A 12,298-nucleotide genomic window follows, 5' to 3' on the forward strand; every position below is an offset into this window, starting at 1 on the left:
CGTATTTCTGACGTCACAGCAACTCCTGTGGAAGAAGCAGACGAATTGCTATCCGCATAGCAACGTCCCTGTACAACCGCCAAAAAGCGTGATTTGTTTAGTCGGTGATAGCGCTTCCACAAAGAGAACGAGCGCCGTGACCATGCACTTTTGGCGCAGCTTGATTAAATCCGTTGCAGCGTACCGTTGCAGAGGTCCAACTCAAAGGCCGACAACCAGACTCGACATTCTGCAAGGCAGAATATCCTGCTCACCATGGGGGAGGAGGTAACAGGCCACGGTGGACAGGGAATAATGGGGGAGAGAGGAAGCGAGGGAGAAGTAGAAAGCGTGAACTGGTCGTCAGTCTTTAAAGCGAAACGAAGTATCGAAGAACATGCGTTTATGTCGGAAACATTTACTTCCAGGAGTCGCCCCCCGGAGATGTTGGGAAGCGTGAAATCCCAAGGATTGAGGGTTGGTTACAACAATAAATTTAGGGCTCGAGCTTATGTGGACGAAGTGAACCAGAGGTACAAACCGGTTACTGCTTTTCAACAAGAAGCACTTCACGGCATCTTTCAATCAGGTAAATGGTAGCCAGTGTTCCAAATTGAAAAAAAAAGAAACAGACAGTATTGCGTTATAACACGTGCGGACGTCATAGCGCCCAATCATCGATTAGAACGAATATAGTGGGAATAGACGCAAAGGCTGACTGCCTTTGTCTCTGTGCGCTGTTCGAACCCGCGTTGGAACGCCGGAGTCTCAAGTTCAGACGCGCGCAACACAGCGTGAGGAGCAGATGTCGCTGTTCCTATATAGACTAGCTTAGTCACGGAACTGCCCATAGACGCTGCTTCCTCTGGCAGTACTTCCCCCCCCCCGCCCCCACCCCCTCCAACCTTGTTCCCCCCCCCCGTCACGGCCCACGTTCCATCGTTCGACGCGCCACCGTTTTCAGGATGGCAGCTATGGCAACTGAAGTGTATTCTATGGAATGCAGGCGTTTTGAAGCACAGCGTCTGAATGGCGTTTCACCGTACTTGATGGAACACAGTTTTGAAACTAAAATCTAGATGGCGCTTCAAACGACGGGAGTCAGGCTTAAGAGGTTGAAAAGAGGTACCCCCTAGAGGTTGTTATAAATTATGGGACCTTCGGCTTAAAATTGAAGCATACAGCAACCGGTCCTTTTTTGCAGTGCTCCTGTGCATTCCTATACGAAGGCGCGCGTGCATTTTGTCTCTTCGTCGGATAGTTACAGGAAGTATCTCTGTTACTTGAATTGTAGCGAAAAATAAGTACCTTTGTTGACATTATAATTGCCAAATTGCACCAGTTACAGTATTTTCCCGGTCAGTAAGAGATGTTTAACTACCTGATATTCCGGGTCCACTCCTATGTTCCGCAGCGAGTTTGTAGAGGCAAGCGGTGAATCTAAGAAAAAATAACAGTTGAAGAAAACGTTGTTTGAGGAGCACTAACATCCCCATGACGCTAATACTGATAACCGGCGAGACTTATATGCCACTAAAATGACTCCCACTTACAAGCTGGTAAAACGCGTAACACAGTAAAAGTACGCGCACTATAAAAGGTGTCACTTTTTTAATATTGTGCTGAATTTATCGGGCGGTAAGAGTTTTCTGGTTTTTCCCCATTTTCCTTTAAAATAAAGTGAACATACGGAAGTTGCGAAGGAATCTATATGGCTTTTATAAAACTATGACACATATTAAAAAAAACAACAAAAAAAAAAAAACAGATAGAGTCGATGAGTGTCCCTTTTCGACGAGAGCGTTTGCCACCGCGGAGAGAGCCTCTTTACGTGTTTCCTGACTATAGTATTCTATCTCCTGAGATTACAGATACAAAAACAAATGCCTCGTGCGATTCATTTATAATTCAGTGATGCCGGTTGTTTTGACGCCAAATTTCTTATCAACCGACTCATTTTATTTTTATTATGGAAGTAAATTAGTTGAACTAAATAGACCATTTTATTGTATACTGGAAGTCAGTGACCCAAATGCTACTGAATGAGCTACTCTTTGAAGCGACGACACTTCAGCTACCTTGTTCCTAATATCATTGTCGCCGGCGGAAGCTTTATTTGAAACAACAGAAAACGTTTTTAAGTCTTCCAGAAGTGTGAAAACCGGGGAGTCAAACAGGCCATCGTTCCGTTAGATTCGAGTTCAGTAGCTTTGCATTTTGTTCCGGTCCGGTTCCAGTTCAATGATGCATTCTAAATAGCGGTCTGGTTATCGGTCTCACCAAGCGTGAACCGTTTCAAAACGGTTCTTAAAAAAATTCCATATCTCGCAATTGTCAAAAAAAAAAAAAAAAAAAAAAAAAAAAAAAGCTGTGGTCACACGCCGTCTGCCGCATAAATAAAAGAAAAAAAAGTTACCAGAAGCCGTGCTGCAGAAACGAGGAGAGCAAAATGTTTATGAGCTTAATTGCATTTTGTAATCTTGACTTGTTATCGCAAACACTGTTCTATGCATGTTACGCAGTTATACAGGCGCTCGGAAACTATCAAAGTACAGTACTCGCACATGGAGTCAACGAGCCACCACTCACAATGATATTTTGACCTTGGAATACATATTAGCGCTCAAAAACAAGGACAAAAAGACGAGAATCAGACACCACAGTGAGTTTGTCTGATTCTCGTCTTTTTGTCCTTGTTTTTGAGCGCTAAAATGTATTCCAAGTTCCAAAACCAACAAGCCCAACAATCTACTCTACTGATATTTTGACAACAGCAGGCACAGTACTCGCAAACAACACACCTCGCACCCCTGAACGCCTTGCTCGAACAATTGACTTTAGGAAAACGAGGGCAAAGGGCGGTTGAAAAATGATAAAAAAAATGGATAAAAAGAAAGGGCAACATGCTGCTTTTGAAAAATTAACAACAGATTATTCAAGCAGCGTCTAGGGGCTAGTCTGGGCGATTGGCATCCCGATGACCTGTGCAGCAGTGTCGTGCTCGTCGCGGCTTCGCCTCTTGGCGGCTCCAGACTTTGTTACCGCGGAAGAAAAACGACCCCAGTCGTCTACTTTTTGTTTTTAATTTGATTTTACTGTCATTTTTTTTCTTCCTTGGGGTATACTGCTTAGCAACAAGAAAAGAAAAGAAGCATACATACAAAATATCACTTCAGCCTCTTGGCATAGTCAGGTACACCTCGTTTCCCTTATGATGTTCCGCGATGAACGCTACGAGCTACCCGAGCCAATCCGTAGCTCGTAGATTATGTTTATATTATCATAATCTTCTGTCAAACATATCCTTTTTATCATCCGTAATCACTCTGTATGTATGCAAAGCCAGGGCGGCGTCATGGAACTCCAGAAAATCAACGTTCCCTCCAGAATTACAAGTCATCTTCGGATGGTTGGTTCTGTCGCTTGGTCATACAAGAAGGATATGCCGTATTTTGTGCTCCGAGTGGTGGGATCAAGTTCAGTACTTCAAGGACTGTCTTGAGATAGCGTGTACCAAGAACGAGCGACATTTTAGAGCCTTCCGCAAATATCAGGAATGGTCAAGCGTCACCGTCCAGGTCACGGAGTTTCTTTGGTATCAGATTCGCCTCACGCTACCTTCCAAGAAGAAGATGCCCAATAAAGAAGAAAAGATAGTAATCCTCGGCAAGAAGCCAATTCCAGAGCATCATCAACTGCTGTTAAAGAATGGTCTTAAGTTTTGTTTTGAACCAGGGTTAACCCGGATAAATAAACTCGCAATGTAAAGGTCTGTGACTCGATCGATTCCGGAGGAAAAAAGACCGAGAGGCATCGCAGAGTGTGTGGACGTTTTGTCAAAAAAACGATGGTAAGCCCTCGCGAGATAGGAGCCTAAAACCAGTTATTGACTTTCTGACATCAAATGGGTCGCTTGTTCTGTTGTTCTACAAGGAAGGATTTTTCGTCGTCTTGCCGGAGGGTAATTTTGCTGAGAAAGCTAATGCAGCCGTCCAGAACTACAGGCAAGTCACAGAGCAACCAGCGAAGAAAACAAAATCGAGCCTTAAAGCTACTCTGCAGACTAAACTTGAGAAAGGTCGCAGCAGAAGCCAAAAAAGGAAAGAAACTTACGCTAAAGGTATTTTTCGTAGTGAGAACACACGTACCAGGAATAGCATTTCGCACAGCATGTATCAGAGCGAGATACCTGGCTTCGGGCGGTTTCGAATTATCTACAAAAACATTTTAACTTACTCCAGATAGATGACCCATTTTGCATTCCTAACTCAACGTTGGCAATTGAATATCTAAAAAAAAAACGATAACCCAGTAAAATGCAGCGCTTTCAGTATAGAAGTTGAAGAGTTTTATTATTTCATGTCCCATGATGAACTCATGAAGAGCGTAAAGGAATGTATCTTAGACCACAATGATGAAACAAGGTTTGGGACAAATAGCGGAATCCCACCAGGAGATTTCCCTGAACTTTTGTCCTTTTATCTAAAATTTACATTTATAGGCTGGCAGGACAATGTTTATGTACAGAAGTCAGCCGTTTCGAAAAGTCGACAGGGAACTTTAACATAAATTGGTAGGTAAGGCAAAACAAATATTCAGGTATGTAGACAACTATTTGGTGTTCATAGCGAAAGCAGAATTCAGTAGAACACTTGACGACGTGCTAAGGTCGTTCACGGAAGAAGGCTTAGGCCTTCGTTTCACCCTTGCAACCCCCAAGGAGTATGAAAATAATTTTTTTTTGGATCTCCTAGTGGACGTAAAAAAAGAACATGTATGCTCAATTCACCACCCTAGAACAAGCAAAAGCTTACTTAACTACAGATCGGCACATTCAAAACACGTTAAGAACGGCATCGTTCTTTCATGTTTCCGGTCAGCGCTAACAAAAGCCTGCATCCAAAAAATGAAAGTAAGCTTCTCTGCCCAAATCACCACGCTCAGGGACTGGAACTTTCCAAACACAGCTATCCCATCGGCCTGCGACAATCTAATTCGCAACATAAATGTGGATTCCACCAAAGAGCACAAAGAAAAAGCTAAGAAAGGCAAAAAGAATGTAGCGGTCATATCATATATATTCACCGCCTCTCTGATGGGATAAAGGGACTCGCCTCGAGGTACGGGGTCAATGTCGTATTCTCAGCCTGCAACAAACTAAGCAGGATTATAACCACATTAAAAAAAAACGCACAAACAAACGCGGTCAAACAGATGACAACAAATGCCACATTATGCACGGCATGAAGTTCCCTCCTTGCAAAAAGAGGACAGTTTATGAAATCCAATTCTCCTGCGGACACACATACATCAGTAAAACGGGGATACGATTAAACATCAGACTTCGCGAACATCGCAGTTCGGTAAAAGGTGGAGCATACTCCCATTTCGAAATATATTGCCGTGACTGCGGCTGTGAACCACGGTTCAGAGACACACGTATCTTGTACAAACACCAAACTCAGTTGTCTAGGGAGATTATTGAGGCCTACCATATAGCGAAAAAGAAAACAACGTGCGTCAGCCAAACCTCAGTGAAGCTCAGGGACAGTGAGACGGCCTTTTTGGACCTTGGATAACTTCTCCTTCGAATAAAACGATGAAGAAGCCAAACTACAGTGAAAGAAAAAGATGTGACACCGCAGTGAAAGAAAAAGAAGACCTCATACCCGCGTGTTTTCAAAATAAGAAAGTTGATAGTCAGAGCCTTGTACTGTATGTGTTCCTGTCCTCTGAATCCTTATGTTTCGCGCTGTTTTTCATTATCAGCTGCACAATATGTAAATTCTCTCCGGTCAATTTATAGACAGCAATGGTCCCTATGACGAAGAATGTGATATATTTTTCTTGGTATATTGGAATACCTACAAACTCAAGTAAAAGAACAAAGCCAAAGGCCTCAGAAACTTTGCATATGTCGAAAGGGTTACCCATTGCCAACCTTACTAAATCAAATCAGTTGTGAGGTGGTGCACCCCCTCTCCCCCTCAAGTCTGCCGCTCGTCATTTGAAGCGCCATCTAGAGTCTGCGTTCCAAAACTATTAATCGGAGACGTAGTGGCGGTGTCATCTAGGTGCTGTGCTTCAAGACCCGTGCATTTTATAAAAAAAACACTGTAAATACCATAACAGCCGTTCCCCAACCGGTGGCGTCTCGAACGACGGAAGGCCAACTTTGGCGGTATAGACAAACACGCGTCCCTGACGTCACGCAGCTGCGGTGGCGCTGTCGACGGCAGTGCGCATGCGCAGAAGCTTCAGTTCACTTGAATTCGGTTTCTGCGCATGCGCAGTGCCCACACCTGGTGTGGGCAAACGCGGGCTTGTTTGTAAAAGCGTGTCGGTATATAGACGAAGGGGGCGGACGGTTCTAGTTGCGAAAGCAGCGTCTATGGGCAGTTTTGTAACTGAGCTGCTTGGCCTTGCAAAGTCTCCAGAATCTCATACGGGCTGGGCTAGATCCGTGTTCGAGCATCGCAAGCAAAAAACACGTCAGCCTACAAATATATATATATTAACGAGCCCAGGAGGCATGAAATCAGATTTTGTTGGCAATGAAACCGGACTAAACTGAAACTCCAGGGTGCTGTCCACAGATCTGGTTCAGGGCAAGACCCTTTTGGAAGTGGGCTGCGGTCCGATGCTCTGGCCTTCGTTCCTTTCTTCGAGGCGATTCAGCGACATCGTGCTGAGCGACCTGATGGAAGGCAACAGGCTGGAACTTGAGAAATGTCTCGAGAAGAGTAAAGATGCCATCGACTGGACCTCCCGCGCCGAGGAAGTCGCTGCCTTGGAGGGCTACAGGTAAACGCAGCGTATTTTGAAGTTTTGAATTGTGTTTTGGTGAACTTCCGCGGACATTATGAGCTGAAAGCCTGATCTGACCAATTTTCGTCAATGTTCCTTACAAGTTCTATCACCTCTCATTTTGTCGAAACTTTAAACTTTCAAATTCATTTCTCATTCCTTGCTCGAATCACCGCTCTCTCAAAATTCGAGAGTACGTCAAAAAAAAAAAAAAAAAAAAAAAAGCGTGAAGAAATGTTTTGCCTCGTATTGTCCGCGATAGTACAGCGAAGACCCATCGAATTGAACCCACTTTAAACGTACATGAAAAATCACTTTCGTTTGTTCCGGCCTTTTAACTTGGCATGAAGGTGGAACTGTGCGGTGCGCCTTGCGAAGGTGATTGCCTATGATTGGTAAACCTGCAAGTGAAAAAACTAAAAAGAATTTACGCCTAAAAAATTAAATGTATCTCCCAAATCAGTTTCTCTCGCTCCGACATTGCAACTATTTAGCACAAATGTGGAACTGTGCGGTACGCTTTGCGAATGTGACTGCTGATCGTTCGGAAAACCTGCTTTAAAGGTGACTAAGCCAATAAAAAAATTGCGGCTGTACCTACGTTACGCATGGCAAAATTGTCATACCTAGAATATGTTTTTGTGTCGTTAAACATTAATGCAATCGTTTACAAAACGTTTCTACGAGTATTTCTACAAAACCTAGAAATTTCAACAAAGCTGATGGTTTTGTTAGTCGGGCAAGGCCACTCACCCACTTTTGTGTTGCTGTCTGTTCAGGCTGTCCGTTGTCGTGTGTGTGTGTGTGTGTGTGTGTGTGTTTTGAGACTATCGAGTGAAAATATAACTATGCTTGAAGACCCTCTTACATATGCATTTGTGGAAAATGTGTCTCAGTTTTTCCTTCTCCTTTCGTTTGGTTTGTTCTTGTACTTGAACCCTATATAAACATCAACTTTCTGTTTGGTATATGCACTCGGTTTGTGTACTTTAGGTTTGCGTACCTGAAGCATATAAGCCCAAACTTTTTTTTTTTAAATAAATTCAGCTGGGTTTGAGACGTTGTGTTGTGTTCACCTTTGTTTTTTCCCGTCTAGGAGGTTTGTCTCATAATATGGTGCACTTTTCTTGTTGATAATATCAATGAGCAAACTTGCCTCAATGAAAAGGTGCAATTTGAACCGTGCAGGTAGAACCCAACAATTGTCTGTGGCTCAGTTTGCAATGCATCTTTTTTATGCCAATGTGTAAAAGATCTTGCTATGAATGTCTGGGACGCTTTATTGAGGAAAAACATCAAAGAGGGCAAAAACTATTTCTGACTTCGCCTTCGTTCCTTGCTTTGCCCAATAAAGGAATTCGATGGCCTACCAAAACAGTTTTTGCTTTTTGTAAAACAAATAGCTTAACCGCATACTCAGCCAAAACCCATTTTGCTCCTTCGTTGAAATTTTCAACCAATGCAAATTTGGTATTTCATATTTAAAAAAAAAAAAATGAAAAGAAGAAAACGTACAACGCACCTCACCTTTAAACGTGCTAAATTAATGCGTCGGAGCATACGAAACTGATTTCTTAGATATAATCAAAGTATGTCTCTTTGGCCTACGATGTACAGTGTGCCCTCGGCACTTGAAGGCAACATATTTAATTTCGGCAAGTTTGGCGATTCGATAAAATATCGCAAAAAGAATTGGTTTCGAAAATATATCTCCCCGTGGTAAGAAATACAAATCATTTTTTTTTTCTTTTTGTCTGCGATACATTACTGATTTTCACACCTTTCCAAAACTCGCGAGATATTCAGCCCATAAAAATAAAGTCGTTTACAGTAGCAGGTTCCGGGGATATCTGGCGCGGTGCTCGCAGTTTGTCGGGCGTTTTTTCTGGAGCGAAGGAACCATGTTTAGTACACGCAACTTCAGAGGAGCAAGCAGCCTCGCAAAAGTGGCAGATAGCCCTACAGGGTCCCCTCTTCTCCTTTCAGGGGCTGGTTCGAAGTCCAACCCAAGCCTTTATTGCGTAAAAAGTGACTCTGTTTCTGCGCATGCGTATCGCTTCGACGGACGTGTACCATGAAACACCATAGTACAGCAGACCACTTTCAAACGCCAGCGCCATCTAGCGACTGCTGCGCCAATTATTTGAGTCCCCGATTGCTCGGGCGCGTGCTCCGACCCTGTATGTGGCACGAGGGCTACGTCAACGTTCGACGTGAACTAGGCTCAGCTCGTACCGAAAAACGAGTGCTGACGTCAGCGTTCGGCGGGCACTCTGATCCAATCACACGCTTTGTGGACCGAGAAATTGCGATTGCCAATGTTGCTTGCTTGGGTTTTTGAGGGGAGTCTACTGGCTCGCAGCAAGTAAACTAAACGTGCACCCATGGGAATGTCTAGCCGACTTCGGTGCAGCGCGAATCCCGGATGCAATAATAATGTAGAATAAGGTTTCATCGCTAATTTTTTCTTCGAAATATGACCTTGGGGCTGCGTATACGCTCGAAGTTGCTTCATTTGTTATTTTGTTATTATTTGTTATTGGGGGAAATTTGTTTTTGTTTGTCATTATTTATTATTAGGAGGAAATATTTAGAGAAAACCAGACGCACATGTTTGCACAATAAAAGCTAAGATTAGAATTGTTTAGTTGTGATTTTTCCTACTCTATCGTAGTTTCCTCCATTATGCGAGATGCCTAGCGCGAGGCAAGCCGGAGAACTAAGAAACTCCAGCTAATATATGGTGAAAGCATCCAGAATGCTAGAGAAAAGAAACATATAGCATCGAATTTTGATATTTTCAATTAGTCCGCAATAATATATGTATACACTGTCAGGCATCATGGCTACGTATAACCGGGGCATAGACTTTCCGGTGTATATTATAAGAGAAATCGGTTAACGTTTTGCGGTGTTCATTTTTTCAACCATATCTGTGCATATCTGTGATTTGTTTAGGATGGACGCAATAAACGGTGATCATCGGTGAAAGTACCCCACGAAAAACTAAGAGTTCAAAACAAAGAAAAAAGGGTTTCGATATAAACCAGCCGAAGCTACCAGGTAATGGGAAGAATCAGGCAGCATCAAAGGCGCAAGTCACAAGGCCCTTTTGTTTATGATTAGATCATAGATGTTAGAACACGTATAGAACAGGGGCGGATCCAGAACTCCATTTTGGGGGGGGGGGGGGGGCGGAAAATTTTTTAAGGATACTATTCTCCCATTCGACGGAGTGGTTCTCCATGTTCAGAGTACAAGTGTGCCTGCTAGGGTGCGACCTACCCTATTTTGAAACCTCGTCATTGAGTACCGAGCCTTCTACCACCTGGCAAGCCGGTAATCGCTTTTATTTGGGAGTGTTCAGGGGTCTACCCATGTCAAATTGCCCTCCGAGAAGGGGGGAGAAGGGGGGGGGGGGGGGGTCGACTCAGTTTGGGGCGGCGGCCGCCCCCGTCGCTCCCCCCCCCCCCTCCCCTTGGATCCGCCCCTGGTACAGAAACATAAAGAACACCATGATGGTGTGCTTTTGACGCTGTCTGATAAGTATTATCAGCTCGTAGCGTCGTCTTCGTCTGAACTTAAGCTGCAGCGAAATATAGATAAAACAAAAACTTCCAGAAAGCAGTTTTTTGCTCGTTTAAATTGATTTTGTATTTTTTACGCCAGCAAATATGTTTATCGGTGTTTTCCGGTTTTAACCGATTTTGCGTTTTTCGAACCAGAGGTGTTTATTGCAGTTTTTAGGTTTTAACTGGTTTTATCACTTGGTCACCGACAGATCTTTGCAGGTGTTTTTCGGTTTCTATGGATGTGGTTCTGTTATCACGGACATATCAGTATCGTTTTTTTTTCTTCTTGTCGTTTTAACCTATTTCGTATTTTCGTCGCCAACGGAACCTTATCATAATAGACTAAAACCCTTAGACGAGGGAGCACGAGGGACAACACGGCACAGAAGTACCTTTTTCTCTCTACTCTCGGGGTTTTAGTGCTTATGTTCAAGCATCACCAGCCTTCTTTGTGCCCTTACTCTCCGAACTTTATCGGTGTTTAGGTTAAAACCGGTAAGTCCACGGCCCACATGTAACTTACGCAGCGCATCTTTGTTGCGATTTACAGCGACACCAAGAAGGGGGCGCTGGAAATACTGGAGCGGACCCGATCCTCGATCCGCAAGGTGGTTCACTGCGATGTCCTGAAACCCGGAGTGCTCCCACAGGAACACGAGGAAGCCTTCGACGTCGTCCTTTCGTGCAATTGCATCGAGTGCGCCATAGCAGACGACGAATCTTTCCGGTGTGCGGTCTGCAACGTAGGGTCCCTCGTCAAACCCGGCGGTCTGCTCGTTCTGGCTGGTATGGGTGGCCCAGGGAAATTCACCATAGGAGACCATGAATTCCCCATGGTGATCATCACCGACGACGTGGTTAAAGGAGCGGTGGCAGATGCCGGCTTTAAGCTCAGTGTATACCGCATGGAAAACATGGGCGCCATGGGACAGCCTGAGCTATTCGCGTTTGTCCTGGCGGCTCGCAAATATTTTAACGGGGATCTCTAACGATACTTGAGCTTCTGCGGTTTCTGTTATTACCTCATTAGTAGGTTGGGCTATTCGGGGAACAAGGAGTATAGCCACAAACTATTAGGGCCTCATATTTTAATCGGATCAGGCAAAAACAGTGCAACGTTTGGTGGCGCTCCATTTTGTGTTGAAAACGCGCAGTTGGTGACGTTTTATGGTCGGCATTGTGATTGGAAGCGTTGGGGAGGGCCGGCAGAATTTATTTTATGCAGACTAAATAAAGTGTACCACTCAATGAAATATCGTGTCTTTTTTTCAAAAAGGCGTCTATTTAGCGAGAAAGGCTGAAAAAAAGTGTGCACAAACCTGAAAAAACTAATTTTTTTTTTTTTTAGACGCCCGTCTTTTAGCGGCGGTGGCGGTGGGACCAGCGAACAAATTTTCCAAACTTTCGACCCTCGCGAAAGCGTCCTATTCACGAGTCGAAGTTCGGGATGTCAGAGGAGCAGAACCGCGCTTATTTCTGCAATTTTAATCTGCGGCTCTTGCCACGTGTCGTGTACTTCTAGCTGTTCTCACCGATCAGTTGGGTGTCCTGGTGCTTTTTAGTGTTGGATTCAGCATCTGTGCGCTCGATTGGACGCGTCTGCGCGTGCCACTGAAGTTACCCCGAGAAGCTTCGTAGGCCTAACGAGACGGACGCTCTTGCCCGTAAAGCCGGCAAAAGCTTGAAGCTCGACGAGCTGGCAGACGTAGAGTCAGTTAAAATTCAGGACAATTTCGCTCACGCATAAGCTATATGTACACTGTAAAAAATTTCCGTAATTTTACAAACAATTTGTCGTAATTCTGACGGACAGTGTGTCCGTTTCTTACTTAACGGACATAAAACCCGTTTTTCGTTAGGTTGAATAAAATAGTTCAGTTGTGTGCCAAAGAGTACCATAGTAGAGGATAAAAGCGTTAGAAGTGCTTTTATCGTCTAAT

General features: G+C 44.1%; 1 protein-coding gene across 1 annotated transcript; it reads left to right on the forward strand.

Annotated features, from left to right (window-relative positions):
- Window positions 1-423: 423 nt before the first annotated feature.
- LOC120839753 (indolethylamine N-methyltransferase-like) lies at window positions 424-11,347 on the forward strand. Its single transcript, XM_040210116.2, has 3 exons — window positions 424-568; window positions 6,576-6,783; window positions 10,909-11,347. The coding sequence occupies exons 1-3, from the start codon at window positions 424-426 to the stop codon at window positions 11,345-11,347; spliced, it is 792 nt and encodes a 263-aa protein (XP_040066050.2).
- The last annotated feature ends 951 nt before the right edge of the window (window positions 11,348-12,298 follow it).

The sequence above is a fragment of the Ixodes scapularis genome, unplaced genomic scaffold (assembly GCF_016920785.2).
Source record: "Ixodes scapularis isolate PalLabHiFi unplaced genomic scaffold, ASM1692078v2 PGA_scaffold10__122_contigs__length_95168666, whole genome shotgun sequence".
Classification (NCBI taxonomy): Eukaryota; Metazoa; Arthropoda; class Arachnida; order Ixodida; family Ixodidae; genus Ixodes; species Ixodes scapularis.